The sequence below is a fragment of the Netta rufina genome (genome assembly GCF_964035555.1).
Source record: "Netta rufina genome assembly, chromosome: 18".
In the NCBI taxonomy this organism is placed as follows: Eukaryota; Metazoa; Chordata; class Aves; order Anseriformes; family Anatidae; genus Netta; species Netta rufina.
Window position 1 is genome coordinate 9,075,515 of NC_140142.1, and position 24,070 is coordinate 9,099,584.

The 24,070-nt window shown below is 48.9% G+C and overlaps 2 protein-coding genes across 2 annotated transcripts; one reads left to right on the top strand and one right to left on the bottom strand.

The window, feature by feature from the left end:
• Positions 1-6,473: 6,473 nt before the first annotated feature.
• On the top strand, positions 6,474-7,430 carry LOC311216402 (olfactory receptor 14C36-like; the record flags this gene model as incomplete). The annotated part of the gene is made up of 1 exon (XM_084297943.1): positions 6,474-7,430. One exon carries the CDS (start codon positions 6,474-6,476, stop codon positions 7,428-7,430), a length of 957 nt encoding a protein of 318 aa, XP_084154069.1.
• Positions 7,431-19,720: 12,290 nt separating this feature from the next.
• Positions 19,721-20,515, bottom strand: LOC311216403 (olfactory receptor 14J1-like; the record flags this gene model as incomplete). The annotated part of the gene is made up of 1 exon (XM_084297944.1): positions 19,721-20,515. The coding sequence occupies exon 1, from the start codon at positions 20,498-20,500 to the stop codon at positions 19,721-19,723; it is 780 nt and encodes a 259-aa protein (XP_084154070.1). The 5' UTR covers positions 20,501-20,515.
• Between the last annotated feature and the right edge of the window lie 3,555 nt (positions 20,516-24,070).

Sequence of the window (24,070 nt, forward strand, 5' to 3'; positions counted from 1 at the left end):
CTCCAATGAACTTCTCCAGCGCTCTTCATGACCATATATGAGGGACGGCTCCGCTGCGGGTCTCACGTCACTGCGGTGGGAGATGATCGTGGGGTAGGGCTGGGTGTGGGGGCAGCTGGCTCTGACACCCCTTGCAGCCTGCTGTGGGAGCACGGAGCATCTCCTAAGCTGTAGCATCCAAGAGCCCAAGGTGCGATTGTCCAGCCATCCTTGCGCCATTGAATCCTCAGGTCTGTGCTTGCAGCAGGGCTGTGTGAGGCTGGGAAGGGACCAGCCCCTGCCCCTGCTACAGCCCCCACTGTGCTGGCAGCAGCAGCTGGGAAAGGCCCTTGGGCAGGGCCAGAGCCCCATTATGGGGGTGCTGCCTGTCCCGTCCCTCCCCAGGGAGCCTCCTGTGGGGTCCCGGCAGCAGCCAGAGCTGGTCCAGGGCCTGTCCTGGCATCCAAGCTGCAGCCCAGAGCCTCAGGCGTCTCCCTGGCTCTCAGCGTGTCACCCAGGGGCCGTTATTCCCCGCGGCGGGTCGGGAGCTGGAGCCTGCCTGCCACTGCAGGTGCACAAACCGCAGCCCACGTGACATGGCGCCCGGGCAGGAAGACGGTGGTTTCCTCCTGGCCCCATGCCCAGGCATGGCCCTGTGGTGCCTCCCAGCCTCCCCACAGATCCAAGCCTGGCAGGGTTCAAGAAGTGTTGGGACAATGCTCTCAGACATATGATTTATTTTATCTCTCTCTCTATATATATACACACACATATATATACATTTTATGTTGTAAATAAAATACAAATTTTTATAAACATATACAAAATATATATTTTGCTTATACATTATTATATTATTTTATTATATATTTCATTAGATTACATATTAATATTATATATTATATATTTTATATATTGCATATTATACATTATATTATGTATATTGCCAATATTATAGATTATATTATATTATATTATATTATATTATTATTATTTTATATATCTTTATTTTACATATAGTATTCTAGTATATTATATCATATTATGTTATACAGTATATTATATAATATTTATTTTATTTTATTTTATTTTATTACATTAATTTGATATATATTATATATATAGTTTATTATATATATTATATTTTCATATATTTTTAATATATATTTATATTTTTTATAGTTTTTTAGATAAATAAATAAGATATTTTTTTGTCCCGTGGCTGGAGTTGGACTCACTGATCTTTGATTCTTTCCAACGTGGGATCACAGAATCACAGAATCACAGAATTTCTAGGTTGGAAGAGACCTCAAGATCATCGAGTCCAACCTCTGACCTAACGCTAGCAGTCCCTACTAAACCATATCCCTAAGCTCTACATCTAAACGTCTTTTGAAGACTTCCAGGGATGGTGACTCCACCACTTCCCTGGGCAGCCTGTTCCAATGCCTAACAACCCTTTCAGTAAAGAAGTTCTTCCAAACATCTAACCTAAAACTCCCCTGGGGCAACTTAAGCCCATTTCCCCTCGTCCTGTCACCAGGCACATGGGAGAACAGGCCAACCCCCACCTCGCTACAGCCTCCCTTGAGGTACTGATAGAGAGCGATAAGGTCGCCCCTGAGCCTCCTCTTCTCCAGGCTGAACAAGCCCAGCTCCCTCAGCCGCTCCTCGTAGGACTTGTTCTCCAGACCCCTCACTAGCTTCGTTGCCCTTCTCTGCACCCGCTCAAGCACCTCGATGTCCTTCTTGTAGCGAGGGGCCCAAAACTGAACACAGTACTCAAGGTGCGGCCTCACCAGAGCTGAGTACAGGGGGACGATCACCTCCCTAGCCCTGCTGGTCACACTGTTCCTGATACAAGCCAGGATGCCGCTGGCCTTCTTGGCCACCTGAGCACACTGCTGGCTCATATTCAGCCGACTATCCACCATCACTCCCAGGTCCTTCTCTGCCTGGCAGCTCTCCAACCGCTCATCTCCCAGCCTGTAGCTCTGCTTGGGGTTATTGCGCCCCAGGTGCAGGACCCAGCACTTTGCCTTGTTAAACTTCATGCAGTTGACCTCAGCCCATCGGTGCAGCCTATTCAGATCCTCCTGCAGAGCTTTCCTACCCTCGAGCAGATCGACACATGCGCATAGCTTGGTGTCATCTGCAAACTTACTGAGGGTGCACTCGATGCCCTCGTCCAGATCATCGATGAAGATATTAAAGAGGACCGGCCCCAGCACCAAGCCCTGGGGGACGCCACTAGTGACTGGCCTCCAACTGGACTTGACTCCATTTACCACGACTCTTTGGGCCCGGCTATCCAGCCAGTTTCTAACCCAACGAAGCGTGTGACAGTCCAAGCCAAGAGCAGCCAGTTTCTTGAGGAGAATGCTGTGGGAGATGGTGTCAAAAGCCTTGCTGAAGTCAAGGTAGACCACATCCACAGCCTTTCCCTCATCCACCCAGCGCGTCACTTTGTCGTAGAAGGAGATCAGGTTTGTCAAGCAGGACCTGCCTTTCATAAAGCCATGCTGACTGGGCGTGATCGCCTGATTGCCCTGCAAGTGCTGCATGATGACTCTCAGGAAGATCTGCTCCATGAGCTTCCCTGGCACTGAGGTCAAACTGACAGGCCTGTAGTTTCCCGGGTCTGCCCTCCGGCCCTTCTTGTAGATGGGCGTCACGTTTGCTAGCCGCCAGTCAACTGGGACCTCCCCCGATCACCAGGACTGCTGATAAATGATGGTAAGCGGCTTGGCCAGCTCCTCTGCCAGTTCTCTCAGTGCCCTTGGGTGGATCCCATCCGGCCCCATCGACTTGTGCACATCCAAGTGCCGTACCAAGTCACCAACCAGTTCTTCATGGATAGTGAGGGCCACATCCTGCTCCCTATCCCCCTCCACCAGCTCAGGGTACTAGGTATCCAGAGAACAACCGGTATTGCCGCTAAATACTGAGGCTTAGAAGGCATAAAGCACCTCCGCCTTTTCCTCATCTCTTGTAACTAAGTTTCCCCCTGCATCCAGTAACAGATGAAGATTCTCCTTAGTCCTCCTTTTTGTGTTGATGTATTTATAAAAACGGTTGCAGCTCACAGATGTGGTGGCACAAGCAGTGATCCACTTCGAGAAGCACCAGGCCTCTGTGTAGGATCTGGGGTTTGGTTTTTGAAAAGCTATGGTGTTATGCTATTGGATACCCCATAAAATTTGTCTGTGTCATAAACAGGGATGATAGGAGGAAACTGCTAGCAGCTGTAGCCATTGCTTCAGAGCACAGAAGGAAAGGCAGGATCCATCCAAACTCCCAGGACTTTATTGCTCCCAGATCCATTTATATATGGAATGTAAGTGTGAAATATGCCAATACAAACATGTAATTGGAACAGTTTCTCCATTCAAAGTGTTGGGAGGAAATGCATTTTTCGAAATGTCAGGGTAAATTTATATTCGCATAAAGGGAAAGTGTCATCATTTGCTAATACGTCTCCACAGTCTATGAAAGAAGTCATGAGAATGGTTTTGTAGACAACCTTCAAAATTGTGAAGAGGAAGACTTCTTACACACTAATCACAACAATGTCCTTTCTTATTCCATATTATTCCATATGGTTCAACTTTTGCCTAACATCATGCAGGGGTTGATTCAGTTATCTAAACAGAGAGGGCCACGGCTTCCCAGATGTGCTGTTACTGAACAGCCAACTTTTTGGCATACATTTGGCATACTTGATTCAGTTGCCAAACTTGAATGAATTTGCCATACTTGATTCAGAGAGAGACTCTGCCCTCTTGGGGCAGCTGAAGCCCTCCAGTGGGGCTGGGGAATGTGATCTTGCACCTCCAGGAACCTTTCTGAAAGTTGAAGGTGGTGCAGAAGCAGGTTAGTCCAAGGCATCTGAGTTGGCACATCTGATTTCTCTCCTTTGACTAGAAAGAGAAGTCTGGGCAACGGAATGAAAGTTGTTTCATGTTAGAAAAGATCACGATCATCCCTTCTGGTATCAGGAGGTATTTTGAAGGTCTTGGGATCTGCTTTGAATGAGAAAGATAAACAAATATAATTTCCATAGGTTGAAAGCTTTCCACTTTGAAGTGGACATCAGTGAAGGCAGAATTACTGTCATGCTCTGCAGAGGAATGTCATGTCTTTTATATTGAATTATGCCTACCTTTGTTTTAGGTTGTTGGTGTGTGTGTTTTGGCTGGAATAGAGTTAATTTACTTCACAGAGGTTCTTAAGATTCTATGATTTGGATTTGTGATGGAAATAGACGTGATAACACACCAATGTTTAGGTTATTACTGAGCAGTGCTTACATTAATTATGGGGTTTTCTGCTTGTTGAGCTTCCTTGAGGTGTGTCTGGACCTGGCAGGCAGATAAGCACCACAGATGTTCATTTACCTCCCCACCTCATGTGAGGAGGATGGAGGAGAGAACTGTGTATATATATATATATATATATAAAACATATATATATAAGGACTAGTTAGTTGAGATAAGGAAAATAAAGAAAGGAAGTGGGAAAGAAAATAAATGATGCAGTTGGTATAGACAGGAGGATTTCACTTGTTGTGAAATGATTTCACTTGCTGTGAAAATGTTTCATTCCCCTTGCATATTGACCAATGCCTGGAAGAGGTGGGATGCACCTGCCTGGCAATTTGTGGGGGTTACCACGAATCAAAATCAAAAATATGATTCCCATAATAAACTCCTCCTTTGAACTAGGAGAAAAGATAAAACTGTAAGTAGGTGCCTCTCTAGCTGACAGAAGGACCATCAGTGATTGCATCAATCAGTTTCAGAGTCGCTTCCCCTGGAGGCCCAGGGGAAGATATCCCTGTGCTGCTGAACTGGGCCGGGCTCCTGGGCCCAACGGGAGCTCCTGGAAAGCGGGCAGCACTGCAGAGAGACAGCTCTGCCCAGGAGCAGCTCCTCTGCACAGCACAGCAGCAGGGCTGGGGGCACTGCCAGCAGGGGACAAGGGCAGCTGAGAGAAGGGAGGGAGATGTTAAAGGCAGTGTGGAGGGGGGATGCTGAGAGCTCACTGCGGGATAAATCTTCAGAGCCCTGAACAGGGTAAGTCTCTGGCTGCAGGGCAATACAGCTGTTGTTCCTGGTGCCATCTCCAGATTTGCTGACAAATCCCACAGCCTATGGGAGCTTTCAGGGGGACTCTCAGAGTTTCTTTGGATAAGAGGAGAATGACAAGCTCCAGGGCAGGGACTACCTGCCAAAGCTGTCAGAGGGACAGGACATGAGGGTTCCTCCTTCAGGGTTCAGCTGCTGGCTGCACAGGCAGGGTGCAGGCAGGGGTGGCCAGGGCTGTGGTGCAGAGCAGGGTCCCTGCTGTGTCCCAGGGGCTGTGTGCTGGGGCAGGGCCTCTGCTGCCTGCCAGGCTCAGCACTCAGCCTGCCTGGGGAACTGCCCAGGACACTGCGGAGAGAAGCTGTGGGTGGAAGGAGCTCCCACAGCAGGGAAGGGCAGGGCAGCATCCTGCTGGTGCTCAGAAGCTGCCTGGGCAGGCTGGGTACAGCTCCACAACATCCCCAGGGAATCTTTCAGGGAGATTCTTGAAATGGAAGAGAAATGCCTGCACTAGAAGTAGGGAAAACACTCTCCTGGGTCTCTACTTTCAATTTCCTGCCCTGAAGGACTTGCAGGACAGGTCAGAGCTGCTGTATATCTGCTGAACATGAAGAGATATCCCTGGACAGTTCTCTGGGACAGGAGGTGTCAGTTGGGATAGGGTCTGTGAGTAATGGCAGGGAGGAGATGTGGGAACAGGGAAGGAGCTGCCAGCAGGGACAGCTCCAGGCAGCAGAGACCTGGGCAGGGAGCGAGAGGGAGCTGCTGCCTGAAACACCAAGGGAGGGGGGATTCAGGTACTCCCTGCCAGGCCTGCAGTGCAGGCCCCTTCTCTGCAGCAACCCCCTGCTCTCCTCTGACACCCAGCACAGCCTCTGCCCTCAGGGGCTTTAGGAATGAGCCAGCTCCTCCTCAGGTAGACCTCCAGACCTCACACTGTGTCCTGCAGTGTGATAAACAATGTTGAGGCTAAGAATGCCTTCCCTGCAGTGTCACTTCCATAGGTGGCATGCAAGCTTGGTAAGGTGAAGGCTTCCCTGCATGCTCACCTTCCTTTCTCTGTGTCAGTGGGTTGGAGCATTTTGGTATTATTTCTTATTTCTCCACCTGTGTGTGGTCCTCCTACTCTCTTTGTCTGGGGTACAGGGGGGTGTAATCTTCTCTTCTGACAAGGACTGCTAGGCGCTGCCCTCAGGGTGTCTTCCTGGGAACAAGGTGCCCAAGCTTCATTTTAAACTGTCAGGCATGGTGTCATTGGGTTGACAGAGCTGGAGAATAAGCAGACTCATACAGCTCAGGGAAGGGTGATTTTTCTGAGATAAGGCATGAATTTTGAACTTTGACAGAAGTCTATCTAACATGTCTCTGTCTTTTCCTCCATGGACAGGCAACCATGCCCAGAGTCAGCAAATGTCCAACAGCACTTTACCCACCGAGTTCCTCCTCCTGCCATTTGCAGCCACACGTGAGCTGCAGCTCCTGCACTTCGGGCTCTTCCTGGGCATCTACCTGGCTGCCCTCCTGGGCAACGGCCTCATCCTCACCGCTGTAGCCTGCAACCACCACCTCCACACCCCCATGTACTTCTTCCTCCTCAACCTCACCCTCCTTGACCTGGGATCCATCTCCACCACTGTTCCCAAAGCCATGACCAACTCCCTGTGGGACACCAAGACCATTTCCTATGCAGGTTGTGCTGCTCAGTTTTTTTTCTTTGTCGTCTTTGTCGCAGCAGAGTTTTATCTTCTCAACATCATGGCTTATGACCGTTACATTGCCATCTGCAAACCCCTGCATTACGGGACAATAATGACCAGCAGAGCTTGTGTCAACATGGCAGCAGCTGCCTGGGGCAGTACTTTTCTCTATGCTGTGCTGCACACTGCCAATAACTTTTCCCTTCCTCTCTGCCAAGGCAATGCCCTGGACCAGTTCTTCTGCGAAATCCCCCAGATCCTCAAGCTCTTCTGCTCAGATGCCTACCTCAGAGAAGTTGGGCTTCTTGCGGGTAGTGCCTGGGTTTTTTTGGGGTGTTTTGTTTTCCTTGTGGTGTCCTATGTGCAGATCTTCAGGGCTGTGCTGAGGATCCCCTCACAGCAAGGACGACTCAAAGCCTTTTCCACATGCCTCCCTCACCTGGCTGTGGTCTCCCTGTTTCTTAGTACTGCCACATTTGCCTACCTGAAGACCCCGTCCATCTCTTCCTCATCCCTCAACCTTTTGCTGGCAGTTCTGTACTCGGTGGTACCTGCAGCAGTGAACCCCCTCATCTACAGCATGAGGAACCAGGAGCTCAAGGATGCAGTTAGGAAACTGATTTCATGGATGTTTTTCAATACTCATAAAGATTCCTTCACTTTCCCATAATGAATCCCAGTACAACCCCTTCTAGGCTTGTGTTTTGGTTGTTCTCATTATTTTTAATATTCCTTTTTGGTGGTGGTGATGGTGGTGTTTTTGTTTTTCTTGTTGTTCTTGTTTTTCTTGTCATTATGAATGCTTGTACTCCTTGCATTTCTACGTAAATGTTTGGATTCTCTTCCCCTCCTCCCCCCACTATGAACCTCTTCTGTCCCATATGGAGGCTATATAATTGTGCGTCTAGCACTGTGAAGACTCAGTGAAGACTCCCGCGTAACATCTCCATAATAAAACAGAATCACCAGAGTGTACTGACTGAAGGCTAGGATTTCCTTCTCAAACCAATGTCAATAATAGGTCCAAAAAATTGCTCCCCACAAGGATCTGTTCCTGTTTCAGTTCAGGAAGGAGTGGCTCATTGTCATATTTGCTACCTGTCAGAGGGCTAGATTTAAACTCTCCCATGGACCTCTGCTGACAGCAGAGGCAACAAATTATTATATTACATAGCCAGGGCTGTTCCCACATGTGATCCATAGGTGATGTCCTTCAGAAGGGGAATCTGGATCTGCCTGCAGAGCCCAGGATACCTCCATGGACAGCAGAGCCTGGGGTGGGCAGTGACTGCAGCCCCTCTGAAAGTGAGAGATCTCCCACCATGGGCTCAGCCACAGGGAAAGAACTAAAGCCAGGTATTCACAGGGAACCTGTGACTCTGCAGTCTCAGAAGGAGAGTGGCAGCCAGCGGGCAGAGGGAAGGGAAATTTAGGAGTGATTCATTTCCCCCTTCGTGAAGTACCTCTGTCTGGTACAGAACCACAGCTCGTTTGTTCTGCACAGCAGTAGCAACAGCTTGGGGAAAACATGTGGGAAGCATGGAGACAGCCATTCCCCACTGCCCAAGGGGAGCTGACCTTTGAAATTTGACCAGCTCCATCTTTCTGTTGGCATCAGTGTCTATACTGGCAGAACAGCAACCGAGACGATGGATCAGCACTGGGTCATGGGCCCTGAGATTTTCAATACACAGCTGTAGAAAGCACTGACTAACCTGATCTACCTGTGAAGCTATCACTGATCAGAAAAGATGATGGTAGTGGACACCTCCAGAGGTCTCTTCTGACACAGGGGACAAGAGGCTGAACTGTGGAATTAGTGTGCATGAGCATCCTGTGTTTTGAGGCCTTTCTGGTGTTTGTAATCCCTGCTGCTCAAGGTTACCTGGTGAGTGAGGTAATTCCCAAAATGAGGATCTGACCCATGGGAACCTAGAGTAAAATGGGTGCAAGAAAACTACAGAAAAGTTCTCAGAAATATTGCAGGAAGTCTGAAGTCAGGAAGTCTGTGAGTTTTTAATCATGAAATCATAGAATCATAGAACCATAGAATATCCCGAGTTGGAAGGGACCCATAAGGACCATCAAGTCCAACTCCTGATCCTAATCAACCTTGCTTTCTACCTACATGTATATGCTCACTACTTCATCATCTTGTTTATATGGGTGTTATGAAAGTGACAGAAACTTTCCTAAGGTTAGGACAGACAACATCCTCTACTCTCCCTTCATCTACAGCCTCTACCACCTGATGACAGTGGAAGGCTGCATTCAGTGCATTTTCCTCTTAGTAAATTTCTGCTGACTGCTCCCAATCACATTCTTGTCCACCCTTGTCGGGAAATAGTTCCAAGACTATGGACTCAATCACTTTTTCTGTGACATAGATTCTCCTTCTTGTCTTCCTTTAAGGTCAGAATAAGATTTGCCTTCTTTTAGGCCTTAGGACACTCATTCGAGGCGCATAATCTTCCAAAATCATAGAATCATGGAGTGCTTTGAGTTGGAAGGGACCTCAGAGATAACCCAGTTCCAACTACCCTGCCATGAGCAGGGACACCTCCCTCTAGATCAGGTTGCTCGCAGCCCCATCCAACCTGGCCTTGAACACTTCCAGGGATGGGACATCCACCACTTCTCTGGGCAACCTGTTCCAGTGCCTCACTACCCTCAGAGTAAAGAAATCCTTTCTTATTTCTAATTTAAACCTCCCCTCCTTCAAGTGAAAACTATTACACTTTCTTCTATCACTGCACAACCTGGTAAAGAGTCTCCCCATGTTTCTTATAAGTACCCTTATTGGAAGGCTCGAAGAAGGTGTCCCCCAGAGTCTTCTCTTCTCTAGGCTAAACAAGCCTGACCCTCTCAGCTTGTCTTCATGGGAGAGGTGTTCCAGTCCTCTGATCATTTCTGGGGCCGTTCTCTGGACTCACACCAGAAGTCCTGTCCTAGGTCTAACTCATCTGTTGTGCTTGAGCCACAGAACTGGATGCAGTACTCCAGATGGGGTCTCTTGAGAGCAGAGTAGAGGGAGAGAATCACCCCCTCAACCTGTTGGTCACATTGCTTTTGATGCATCCCAGGATTTGGTTGGCTTTCTGGGCTGTAAGTGCACACTGATGGCTCATGTCAAGCTTCTCATCCACCAGCACTCTCAAATCCTTCTCTGCAGGGCTGCTCTCAATCTGCTCATTGTCCACTCAGTACTGATATTTGGGATTGCCCTGAGCCAGGAGCAGGACTTTGCACTTGGCCTTGATGAACTTCATGACATTTGCACAGGCCCACCTCTCAAGCCTGTTAAGTTCCCCCTGGATGGCATCCCTTCCCTCCAGCGTGTCAACGGCACCACACAGCTCGGTGTTGTCAACAGACTTGCTACATTTTCATTGCTGGGGAAGCTGGCTTTGCAAATGACCAAGGCAGGAAGGGTTGTTTCCTGCTGTCTTGGGACCAGCTGCTAACCTGTTGGAAAGGGATGTGCAGAGCAGGAGAGGACTGCAAAGTCTCCTGAAAGCAAGTCTTTGGGTGACTTTCTCTGCTCGGGCAAACTCCCAGGGGATGGAGTGCTGCTTGCAGAAGGAGCACTCCAGGCCTGTGCCCGAGGGGCTTTCTCTAGCTCCTGGGGGGGTGTCACAAATCAGACTTTACACAACTTGAATGCAGCAGACATTTATGATTTATTTTATACTTTGAGGGTAAATAGCAAAGTTAGATGGTAAGGTTTGTAAGTGCATTGAATCAACATGTAATCATCAACCAATGTAACAGAATGGTTCCAACAGAATCTGCGACAACAGAAACAGTGACTTAGTTAAAGGTTTGAGAATGACAAGGTTCTTTGGTCACTAATAGAAAGATCACTTTCTATGACAATGCGACGTGCCTAGTGGATGAGGGAAAGGCTGTGGATGTGGTCTACCTTGACTTCAGTAAGGCTTTCTACACTGTTTCCTGCAGAATTCTCCTCAAGAAACTTGCTGCTTATGGCTTGGACTGGTGTACTCTTCATTGGGTTAAAAACTGTCTGGGTAGCCAGGCCCAAAGACTTGTGATGAATGGAGTTAAAGCCAGTTGGAGGCTGGTCACTAGTGCCATCCCCCAGGGCTCAGTATTAGGGCCAGTTCTCTTTAATATCTTTATCAAAGATCTGGATGAGGGGATCGAGTGCACCCTCAGTAAGTTTGCAGATGACACCAAATTAGGTGCATGTGTTGATGATGATTCTGTGATTCTATGGTTCTGTGATAATGTCAGTTATTACAGGAATGGTCAGTATTCTCTGTGTGTGTATGTTTATTACAACTTTTTCTTATTTTTAATTCAGCTAATTTTGCACATTAAAATTGTATTATTCATCCCATTTCCATTTCAGTATCTACTTGTTGAGCATAGTTCAAAAACCCTGCACACAACGAGCCAGGCTCTCTGTGAATATAAACAAAAGAAAGGAGCTTGCACTGCCTTCTTTGACATCCTTCCTCTGAGACCTAGTCTGGATCTGCAGGGGCAGTGCCTGTGTGCAGGGGTGCTGAGGAAAAGAGCCCCGTCCCAGCAGCACGGCCAGGGAGCACAAGTGGTTGGTACATGCAGAGCTGCTCTCTTGCCACTGCTGCCCTCTCCTGCTGAGCCCTGCTGGTGGGGTCAGGCCCGGCTGCTCCTGGAGCTTGGTGCCAGTGCTGCTGTGGGGCTGTGCTGGGACTGCAGGCAGGGACAGGCATTTCCCTGTTAGTTGCTAGTGGCCATGCACCTGATGAATATTTCTATTTCCTAGACACTCAGGCTCCACGGAACATGATGGTGCTGATGGTACATGAGGGTTTTTTTTTTTCCCTTTTTTTTTAATTATTATTATTATTTTTTTTTTTTCCTGGAGGGAGCCAGGAGCTTCCAGGAGAGCCCAGGTGATGTGCACGGACAATATGAGCCTGGGAGACAACCGCAGAGCGTCAGCCTGTCCAAGGTGGACTGACTAGGGCTCAAGTGCTCAATCTGGTGTGAGCAGGCAGAGGAGAGCTCTGCAGCCCCCGGGCACACAGCAGCCCCACCAAAGGAGTCTGGCGAGTGATTTGTTGCAGCCCTGGGGCAATGGCAGTGACCCCCTGAGCTGGGTCTGCCTCCCAGACTGCCCAGCACGACCTTGCATAGTGCCCCCATACTCTGGGCACTACAGGCCCCTTGCTCTACAGAGCAGCACCCCCAGCTGTGGCTGGAGCTGGGGCTGGGGTTGGGAGGGCACTTCCCCTGAGTGTCTTCTAGGCCAGCTTCAGGCACATGGCTTCTGAATAATAACGTGATCTTCACTCTGCACAAGGAGCTGAGAGAGCACCAACAGACAGGGGGCTGGAACATTGCCTGCAAGCTCCCTCCTGCCCTAGCACCACACAGGAGTGGCATGGAACTGGATCCTGTGCGTCAGAGAGGCTGGGAGTCCAGCAGCAATGCCATGGGCTTGAAGGATCACAACCAGCTCACTTCAGCTTGGGCAGATTCTTGTCCAAGAACAGGCTGTTTTGTACGTGTGGCATTACGAGGGCACTGGTACCTCAGAAGCTCTAAGTTCAGTAGGCAGTGAATGGCTGTTAAACAGCCTCAGAGTTGACTTCTTTCTGAAGCAGCTGACAGGTCATCCCTTGACTTCTGGCTGGGATCTTTGCTCCCATCTGCTGGTCTCCAAGATAGGCCAGCAGATGCACCTGCTTTACAAATAGTCTGTGAGATCCTCTCTTCCTAAGTACCTGATAGGCCCCATAGAGGAAGAGGTCTTGAAGAGGTGTTGTCGTGTCAGAGGTTTCAGCTTTTGCCTAATTCATCCTTCAGGGCTGCTTTCAGTTTTTGACATAGAGGAGGCCACTGCCTCTGAGATGTCTGGGGGATCACAAAGCCTTCATGAGTGAAGGGAAAAAGTTACCCTGGGTCCATAGAAATCATTCTGGAACCAAAACATGTAGGCAGGAAGTGCATTTTTGTGGTGTTGCAGAGCTGTTGAGCACATTGTGCAGGGTGCTCTGACAGCCTTTGTGTCCTTCTCCATGCTGCCTTAGGAGCTGCTTCTTTCTCGGGAACAGAGTGGCCAACAGAGGTGAGACAGATACTCTGAGTTCATGAAAGCCATCAGAAAGCTGCCCCTAAGAAGATGACTGATATGGGGAAGGCAGGGGGAACCTGGCCAGGAGAGATGTGAGATTTGGGGGCAGAAAGAGGAGCTTGGAAAACAGAAGGTAACGATTTTGGAGAAGTAAGAATATTCAGGTAATGCTGATCCCACCATAAAGCTGACTTAAAGCAGTCATGTGAGACCATTACCCTTTTTTAATCTGTTATATTAATATTCAAATCTCAGTGCCACTCTACACCCTTACAGGAATCCACTGCTCTAATTTTTCCAAAATTAGCCAATATTAGTCCATAACCCCTTTCCATTACCTTTCCTCTCTTGCTCACCCTGATCCCTGCACTTCACTATAGCATTAAAATGCTCTATTTAACCCTGGTATTCTTGTAGACCTAAACAAAACCCTCAAACAAACAGCTTGCCCATACCCTAACCACAGACCTGACACCACAAGCAGAACACCAAACCCTCCCACCAAATGTCTGCTTGATCTCTCACCCAGAAAGGTTTACCACAGTCCCTAATGCCATTCATGAACAACTATTATCCAAAGCCTGTCTTCCTGTGCATTAATCTTCTCACCTTTAACCCTTTTCCTAACCCTTAAGTTTAGGTTCTCGTTCCCTTGTGGCAGGGCAGGAACCATGAGATTGCTGTGCAGTCACATGGCATTCAAAATGAATGTGAGGGGCCATGGATTTGATCAGCTTGTAGGCCACAAGGAGGAGATGGGTGGGAATGCTCTGATGAGCTCAGTTCTGCCTCAGGATCTCCTGAACCAGCAAGAGGAATTGGCCTGTGGCAGTGGCTGTGAAGTCACTTCTGTCTCTGCAGTTGATAGGGCAGCAACAAGAACATGTCACAGAAAGGGGCTCTGAGGTCACTTCTGTCTGAAGTAGCTGACAGGTCACACTTCTACCTGGGATCTGTACTTTTCAGCTGACATCTGCCAATGGTCCTGGTAGGCCAGCAGAAGGTACCTGGTTGGCATATTACTGTGGGATCCACTCTGCCCACATACCCAGGAGGACCCAGACAGAAAGAAGGCCTGAATGTGGGTTGTCCTGTCCCTTCTGTTTGAGTACACAACTGGGCAGCAGGAGGCACAAGGCTTGGATGTGTCTAAACAAGAAGCTGCAAGGCCAGCATCAGGCCCATGGCTTGGAAGATGCTGGTGAGGTGACTTCTTTCTGGTTGGCTGACAGGCCACAAGAAGGCCAATGGGTTGGGAAGCCTACTTTAGGAGTGGTTTCCACCAAGGTGGAACTTTCTTTGATAGTAGGAAAGAGCAGGAGAGAAAAACCTGCCAGAAAATGCACCTTGGAAGGTTGGCATTGGCCATGAAGAAGACAAAATGTCCCTCAAAGAGTTGTGCTGTGGTGCTAGAGGTCACCCAAAGAGTGTCTTTGATCAGACACTTTGATCAGTTTTGTGTTTCAAGGAACAGCTGGTGAGGGTTAATGAGACACTGGTGAAACCACGGAAATGCTAGGATGAGAGCAAGGTGGTTAACAGAGATGGGTGTCTGCAGATTTGAAGGAAATAGGGCAAAGTGTGGGGCAGCATAGGAAAGTCTGGAGAGGACAAAGAGGTGGGCACTGGCAAGAAGAGAAGGCCACAGCAGCCCTGACTTTTTTGTCCCCTTGGATAGAGCTTCTGAGGAGATGAAATACCATCATTGCAAGGGGGCTCATTGTTTTCTTGAGACCCTGTGCAGAGGCAGGAAGGTGTCATACCATTGTTCTTCTTATGGCATCACACTGCCCACCACACCCCACAAACCCCCAGAAACAGACCAGAGCCAGACACGGGAGTGCAGGACATTCCCTTCCAGTGGCTGGAGTCAGGACCTGGCCCTTTTACTTCAGCACAACAAACCCAGACTTTTTTCAGTGCTTTGCCTATCTGTAATCATGGCCTCCAATTATCTGTCCTAACAAGTCTCTGAGGAGAATCTCCTGGTAACAGTCCTCAGTGGGGCCCATTAATACTCCAAGTCACTTCAACTTTTCATTCTGACTTTATGTTCTCAAGTAGTTGCATCATTCTCCTCTCAGTACCTGATGTTCACAGACTGAGCACCAAAATCCACCATGGAACTAGTTAAAAGGCAGAAACACCTAAGCAAACATATGTCTTCCATAGTTTTATTCAAGTCTTCAAGACTTGGAGAACTAATTGGGGAGCTTTCATAGTGTAGTTGAGGAGGAAGATTTCAAAAAGCACCTAATCCAAATCTTTTCTCATTTTAAAGGGTGAATTTTATGGCATTTCAGTTTTGAGCATCTTTCTTCAATTGATATTAATCCAGCGCTTAACCTATGGAGATATCCATAAGGAGGGAAAGCAGACTATTGAGGCCTGACAGTGCATGGACAACCTTGCTCCTCACCACCCCAACCCTGACATTTCTCTCATTGGCCACCTGGCATTTTCATCACTTTTCCTTACACCACACTTCTGCACTGAAGTCTGCAGCTGGATGTTACAGCCCCTTTGCACCAGCTCCCACCTCCTTTCCTTAGAGACCTGTCTACACACAGAAGGGTTTTTCCTTATTTTAAAACAAACAACAAGAAAACATGCAGCAATTTTCCAAACAGCAAAGCAAGCACCTCATCTAATATGTCTCCAGTCAGATTTATAGGTATTAAGATAAGTATGATTCCATATGATCTTATTTCAATGATAAATGATGAGGAGCTTGCTACAGAAACCATTACGCTGACTGCTAATCGATGGGCAAGCTTGAACTCAATGAAGCTCAAAGCAGCAACTGGGTCAGTGAGAGCGGTCTGAATGATCAAAGAGTAAGGGGAGGACAAAGCAGGAGAACCATGGGAAGTGCATAGGTCCAGACAGGCATCTGGAAAGGGGACATTCAACAGGGATTGTTTATTCAAGATGGGTGGAAGTACCTGGAAGATGAGGGTGTACACCATGATGGAGAAAGCGATGACAATGCAAGTACAGGTGAACATCAATATTTCTTCTCCTGTGATGAATATAGATCTTGAAAATTCACCTGAAGGATGTAGATCCTTTGGGGCCAGCCATGGCTCTGGAAATGGAGGTCCATGAAGCTGTAGGATTCCTGGTCTCTTGCCTGGGAGATCCCCAGCACGGAGTGCCTGTGTCCCACAGGTCCAGCCCCAGTCCCCAGGCCAGCACAAGAGACCTGGCCCAGGCACAGGGCAGCTCCAGATTCCCCTCCAGGATACCATTTGCCATCAGTCCCAGCACATCTGGGACACTCCCAGGCCAGTGAAAGGCCAGCTACTATTTGCTAGGCTGTGTGCAACCAAGAAGACATCTCACAGTCTTTCAGTGATCTCTAGGGGACTCTGATCCATGGTGAAGCCCAGAAAAGGAACAGGCCTGTCCAGGGAAGGTGTCCTGGGTTGTATTTCTGACACTATCTTTGGAAGACGAGTGCAGAGATGTGGCAGAGATGCCACTGTGGAGACATCAGGACTGTCACCAAAGTACACGAGATCTGAGGGCTAAGAGAAATGCAAAGGAACAAGAGAACAAAGTGGAGGCCAAAAGAGAGCAGCAGGAAAACAGCCATTTCCTGCTGCTGGCCATGGCCATGGCTCCAGGGAAGCAGCAGCCCCGACCTGCAGGCAGCAGAGAGGCAGAGCCCAGTGGGCAGTGAGGGACAGCCCCAAAGGCCACTGGGGCTGCTCCTCCATGTGGCAGCTGGGCTCTTGGTCTCAGCTCTTCGTGAATGTTGGGGCTGCTCCCCCACGTGCAGAAGAGATGGGAGGAGATGGGACATGAGACCAGTAAAATTCTGCTCTCTTCTTTATTGTCATTATCTGCACAAGAAGCCCAGTTCTATAAGTACATTAGAGCATTGGGTCAAAACTTAAAAAAAAAAAAAAAACATAGCAGACACTAAGAATAAAAGTAAGTCAAATTCACCAGCTTTAGACGGTATTAATAAATAAATAAAATTAAAGACAATTGTCGTAACAGTTTATTTCAGAAAACATCAGTGTCCTGAAACGATTGTAGGCACATGATTAATGTAGAAGAAGAATGTCTGCAAAGACTTGCTTGAAGCATGTATTCAAAGAGTTTCCTCACTGCATCCCTGAGCTCCTGGTTCCTTATGAAGTAGATGAGGGAGGTCACTGCTGGAGGCACCACTGATAACTGAACCACCAGCAAAAGATTCAGGGATGAGTATAGAACTGCCACCAGCAGGTCCGTGGATGGGGTGGAGAATGAAGGGAACTTCAGGTAGGCAAACGAGCCAGTGCTCACAAACAGGGGGACCAGAGCAAGGTGAAGGAGGCATGTGGAAATGGACAGTGGCAGTGTCCACCCTGTTGGTCCTCCCAGTGTCTCCTAGGAGGCCAGCACATCCCAGACCCTCCCCAGCTCTCCACACCTGCCTCTAGTCTCCCCAGCTAAGCCCAGCCCAGCCTGGCCCAGCAGAGCAGCCTAGGCTGGGATGGCAACAAAGCAGCAAATGGAGAAGTGGGGGGTCAGTGCAGTGTCCCTGCTGCTGCCGTCTGCAGGAGATACCCCAGGACACTACTCACCAGGGAAGCCTGCAACCACCCAGGCCAGCCTTATTCCCCAGAACAGCACCACACTGCTGGCCCTGGGGTTCCTCAGGCACCACCACTGCACACACACAGAGCCCTGCTCTGCTCCCAGGACACCCCATGTCCCACACAGTCTTGTCCCAGGCCAGCACGTCTGGGCTGGCCTGAGCAGCCATTCCTGCAGCCCCTGCCCATGCTGCCCACATTCCCTGAGCTGGCGGTGCTGCTCTGCAGAGCGAGGGGGCTGTGGTGCACGGGGCCGTGGGGGCACTCTTCAGGGCCGTGCTGGTCATGCTGGGAAGGCAGAGCCAGCTGGTGGGGGGGGGGGGGCACTGCCACTGACTGCCTCCCACACAAGTGGTTCTTTGGCCATGGAGGGTGCGTACAGATAGCTGGCCTCCTTCAGAGTCAGAGACTCACGGAATAGCCAAGATGGAAGAGACCCACAAGGATCATTGCATCCAACTTATTTCCAATGTCATTAGATGTTTTGGGGTGATTCACTATATTCAGCCTACAAAATGTCAACTGAGGTATGACAATGCAGCAGACTGCTTTCCCTGTACCTGCTGTGTTCCCTGCAGTTGCAGAGCTCTTCTTTGCCTGTTCCCACCCAGATTTAGCACTATATCTATACTTCAAAAAGTTATCCTTACTTTGCAATATCCATGGGAGTAGATTTGGGAGAAGAGCTGAGCCTTCAGGCACTGTCCTCAGCAGATCCTTCTATGCTGCAGATGCTGGTACGGAGCCAGCTGTATTAGAGAAGTGCCCCTGGCCTGTCCCTGCCTGTGGACACAGAACTGCCCCAGAGCAGCACGGTGAGCAAGAGACAAGAGCAATGAGTCCTCGCAGCAACACAAGGGCTCTGTAGGAGAGTACTAGGTGAAAGGGAGAGCAGCTTGGGAAAGAAGAAGCTCTGGGGCTCCTTGGCAGTGCTGCTGTACCAGGACACTTCTTCCCTCCACCCCTGCACACAGCCAAGTGCCCCTGCAGCTTCACTGCAGGTCTCTGAGGGAGGATCGCGGGCAAGCATATCACTGCAGGGTCGTTTTTTTTATTTAAATACACAGAGAGCCTGCCTCCTTGTTTACACCAAGTCCGGGAGTCACATGGGACATGTAGATACTTAAATGAAAGAAGATGAACAAAGACATTTCTTTGTGGACAATAATTTCACAAGCAATATAAAGAAAAATATATACTCAAACAAAATAAAAAACAAACAAACCTGCATCTGGGCCTTTAATGAGTTACATTATGAATGATATGCAGAAAAAGAACTAGACAGTGGGTTGGAGAGCATCCTCTGCAAGTTTGCAGGTGACACTAAACTCAGTGGTGCAGTTGATGCAATAGAAGGGAGGGATGCCATCCAAAGGGTTCTGAACGAGCTTGTGAAGTGGGTCCATGAGAAACTGAAGATGTTCAGCAAGTCCAAGTGCAAGGCATTACACCTGTCTCAGGGCAATCGGAAATGAGGACAGACTGGAAGAAGAACGCATTGAGAGCAGCCCTGCAGAGAAGATTCTTGTTCTCGTGGACATGAACTGTTTAACATGAGCCATCAGTGCGAGCTTGCATCCCAGAAGGCCAACTGCATCCTGGCATTCATCAAAGGATGAGTGGCTAGAAGGTCGAGGGAGGTGATTGTTCCCCTCTACTCTGCTATTGTGAGGCCCCACTTGGAGTACTGAATCCAGGTTTGGCGCCCCAGCACAAGAAGGATGTTGATCTGTTAAAACAGGTCCAGAGGAGGGCCACAAAGATGATCAAGGAGCTGGAGCACCCCTCCTATGAAGGAAGGCTGAGAGAGTTGGGTTGGTTTAGCCTGCAGAAGAGAAGGCTTTAGGGTGAATTCATTGCCTACAAACCACCTGTCTGAGCTGGAGCAAAAGCCCAGTGCAGGGAACGGTGATTACGAGGGGCTGTCTGTGATGATTGCATCTTCTCAGTAATTAAAGGGGGCATAAGAAAAGATGGAGAAAAACTCTTTGCTCAATCAAATAATGACAGGACAAGGGGGAATGGTTTTAAACTAAAAGAGCAGAGATTTTGATTAGAGGTTAGAAGGAAATTCTTCACTCAGAGGGCGGTGAGGCACTGTAAGAGGTTGCCCACAGAACTTCTGGATGCCCCATCCTTGGAGGTCTACAAGGCCTGGGTGGATGGGGCCCTGACAAACTTGATCTAGTGGGTGACATAATTGCCCATGGCAGGGGGGGGTTGGAACTAGATGATCTTTGAGGTCTCTTCTAAACCAGGCAGTTCTATGTTTCTATGATTCTAAGACAGGCAGTTTATTCCTTCTGAAAAACACTCATTCATCACTTTCCACACCGCATCTTTCAGCTCCTGGTTCCTCATGCTGTAGATGAGGGGGTTCACTGTTGGACTCACCACCGAATACAGAACTGCCAGCAAAAGATTCAGGGAGGAGGAGGACATGGAGGGGAGCTTCAGGTAGGCGAATATGGCAGTGCTGGTGAAAAGGGAGACAACGGCCAGGTGAGGGAGGCATGTGGAAAAAGCTTTATGTCGGCCCTGCTGTGAGGGGATCCTCAGCACAGCTCTGAAGATCTGCACATAGGACAGCACAAGGAAGACAAAACACACAAATAATAAAGAGGCACTAACCACAATAAGCCTAGCCTCTTTGATATAGGCATCAGTGCAGGAGAGCTTGAGGATCTGGGGAATTTCACAGAAGAACTGGTCCAGGGCATTGCCTTGGCAGAGGGGAAGGGAAAAGGTATTGGCAGTGTGCAGCACAGCATAGAGAAAAGTACTACCCCAGGTAGCTGCTGCCATGTTGACACAAGCTCTGCTGTCCATTATTGTCCCATAGTGCAGGGGTTTGCAGATGGCAATGTACCTGTCATAAGCCATGATGGTGAGAATAGAAAACTCTGCTGTGACAAATGTGACAAACATAAAGACCTGGGTAGCACAACCAAAGAAGGAAATGGCCCTGGTGTCCCACAGGGAATTGGCCATAGCTTTGGGAACAGTGGTGGAGATGGATCCCAGGTCGATGAGGGCGAGGTTGAGGAGGAAGAAGTACATGGGGGTGTGGAGGCGGTGGTCGCAGGCTATGGCTGTGAGGATGAGGCCGTTGCCCAGGAGGGCAGCCAGGTAGATGCCCAGGAAGAGCCCAAAGTGCAGGAGCTGCAGCTCATGTGTGTCTGCAAATGGCAGGAGGAGGAACTCTGTGGGGAAGCTGCTGTTGGACATTTGCTGCTTCTGGGCATAGCAGCCTATTTATGGAGGAATTTAAAGAGGCAAGTTAGATAGTGTTTTCTGAGCAAAACCTAAGCCATATCTCATTGAAACATCCTCAACAAGACACACTTCCTTTCCAGGGAAGAATACATGCTTCTGCCTGGAGCTTTTGATTTGGTTGCCTAAGAATGCCTAAGAGATCAGGTTAGTCAACTTCGCTCTCTGGAAGGGTCAGTACTGCCCTGTAGGTACATGATAAAGACCACCGGGGACTGGTGGTGGTCTCTGAGACAGGTACCTGCTCCACGTAGCAGGCTCTGGGAAGCAGAAAGACTCCCCCCTACTCTTCTGGGTGGCCTCCTTCCTCCCACAGCTTCTCCCCGCAGTGTCCTGGGCAGCTCCCCAGGCAGGCTGAGTGCTGAGCCTGGCAGGCAGCAGAGGCCCTGCCCCAGCACACAGCCCCTGGGGCACAGCAGGGACCCTGCTCTGCACCACAGCCCTGGACACCCCGTCTAAACGCCCGGCTGCACAACTTGCAGCTGGCCCCACAAGAAGGAAACCTCATGTTTTATCCCTCTGACAGCTTTGGAAGGTAATCCCTGCTCTGGAATTTGTCATTTTCCTCTTATCCAAAAAAACTCCTCCTGAGTTCTGAGTCCTCCTGAAAGCTCCCATATGCTGTGGGTTTTTCCAGCAAATTTGGAGATGGCACCAGGAACAACAGCTGCATTGCCCTGTAGCCAGAGACTTCCCCTGTTCAGGGCTCTGAAGATTTCTCCCGCAGTGAGCTCTCAGCATCCCCCCTCCACACTGCCTTTAACATCTCCCTCCCTTCTCTCAGCCACCCTTGTCCCCTGCAGGCAGTGCCCCCAGCCCTGCTGTGCTGTGCAGAGGAGCTGCTCCTGGGCAGAGCTGTCTCTCTGCAGTGCTACCTGCTTGCCAGGAGCTCCCCTTGATCCCAGGAGCCTGTCCCAGCTCATCAGCACAGGGAGCTCTTGACAAGTCCCTGGGCCTCCAGGGGAATCAACTTTGAATCACACTCAAGCAGTCTTTTGGGATACAATCACTTCTCTAAAGTTTTGATCGGGACTTATTTCCAGTGCTGTCTTTGCTCCTAATCCCATAGAAGATGTTGTCAGGAGAATCATCTATTCTTGTTCCATTATGGGACCAGACACCCTCAACATGAAAGGCAGGGTGAATACCACCTCTTCCAAGCACTTGGAGATATTGGTGGGATGCTGTGGAGTGTGTGTGGGGGAAGAGATGACACGACTTTTCCACAGAAACTCAAATCTCTCTGTCTACATATGCTACAAAACCACTTGTCAGCCCACAGAGTCATAGAAACATACAATGCTTTGGGTTAAAGGGACCCCAAAGACCATCAAGTTCCAGTCCCCCCTGCCATGGGCAGGAACAAATCCTACTAGTGTTGCTCAAGGTCCCATCCATCCTGGCCCTGGACACTATCAGGGAGGGGGCATCCAACACTTCTCTCGGCAACCTGTTCCGGTCCCTCACCAACCTCCCAGTGAAGATTTTCTTCTTTAGATTTAATGTAAATGTACTGTATTGTAGTTTAAAAGGATTGCCCCTTTCCTAGAGCTACAATCCCTGATAAAGATTCTATCCCTACCTTTCTCCTATTTTTCTCCCCCGGTTCTGTTAAGGAGAGTCAGGAAGACAGTGGCTGCGTTGTGCTTCGCTAACAGCTGGGGATAAACCACAAAACATCTGAGGACACAAACCTGACTGACAATTGATAAAGGAGGCAGTGAGGGAACCAGACATGGTCAATCACACTGACTGAAGATAGCACGGGAGAGAGAGAAAATATTTATTCCAGTGAGATTATCTGATCGGGGACTTGTTGGTCTGGAAACCAATAGAAAAGGGGGAATGCTGGTTAAAGGGTATGAGAAGAGGCTGAAGACACTTGGGTTGTCTAGTCTGGAGAAAAGAAGGCTGAGGGGTGACCTCATTGTCCTCAACATCTTCCTGAGTGGGGGAAGTGGTGAGAGAGGTGATGATCTTTTCTCCTTGGTAACTGACCACAGAAGGTATGGGAATGGCACAAAGCTGCACAAGAGGACATTCAGATGGGACATCAGGAAAAAATTTTGTACTGTGAGGGTGGTTAAATGTGGAACAGGCTCCCTAGAGACCTGGCTGATGCCCCATGCCTGTCAGTGTTCAAGAGGCATTTGGAAATTGCCAGAAATTGATCAGGGATTATTTTTTTTCCTATATATATGCCCATAGCTATGTATATTTATATTCATAACTCTGAATATTACTATAGAATCATAGACTATCCAAAGTTAAAAGGGACACATAATGATCATTGAGCCCAACTCCTAGCTCCACATGGGTCTACCCAAATGTTTTTATAAACAATGTGGATGTAGGACTAGAAGGTGCTTTGAGCTAATTTGCTGATGATACTAAACTTGGAGGAGTTGTTGACTCCATTGAAGGTGGAAAAGCCTTGCAGAGATAGATTGGAGAGCTGGGCAATCACCAACTGCATGAAGTTTTAAAAGAGCAAGTGCTGGGTCCTGTAGCTGGGATGGGGCAACCCTGGCTATGCTTACAGACTGGGGGATGAGACGCCGGAGAGCAGCCGCACAGAGAGATATCTGGGGGTTGTGGTTGACAGAAAGCTGAATATGAGCCAGTAGTGTGTCCTTGCAGGCAGGAGAACCAACTGTATCCTGGGGTGCATCAAGCATGGCTTTGCTAGTTGGTTGAGGGAAGTGACTGTCCTGCTCTACTCTGTGCTGGTGTGGCCTTGCCTCGAGTACTGTGTGCAGTTCTGGGCACCACAGTACAAAAAGGACATGAAACTATAGAAGAGTGTCCAGAGGAGGGCAACGAAGATGGTGAAGGGCCTAGAGGGGAAGATGTATGAGGAGTGGAAGAGGTCACTTGGACTGTTCAGCCTGGGAAAGAAGAGGCTGACGAAAGACCCCATCGTAGTCTACAGCTTCCTCACGAGGGGGAGTGGAGGGGCAGGTGCTGATCTATTCTTTTTATGGACCAGCAGGACCCGGCACTTGGTCTTCTTAAACTTCATGCAGTTGGTGATCACCCATCTCTGTAATCTGTCCAGATCTCTCTGCAAGGCATTTTCACCCTCAACAGAGTCAACAACTCCTCCCAGTTTAGTATCATAATCAAATTAGCTATAAACACCTTCTAGTCCTACATCCAAATTGTTTATACAAACATTTAATTGAACTGGCCCTAAAACGAAGCCTTGAGGGACCCTACTGGTGACTGGCTGCCAACCTAATGTGGAGCTATTTACCACAACCCTTTGAGTGCTACCCGTCAGCCAGTTATTCACCCAAGGTATGATATTTTTGTCCAGCTATATGCTGGACATTTTGTCCAGTAGGATCATATGTG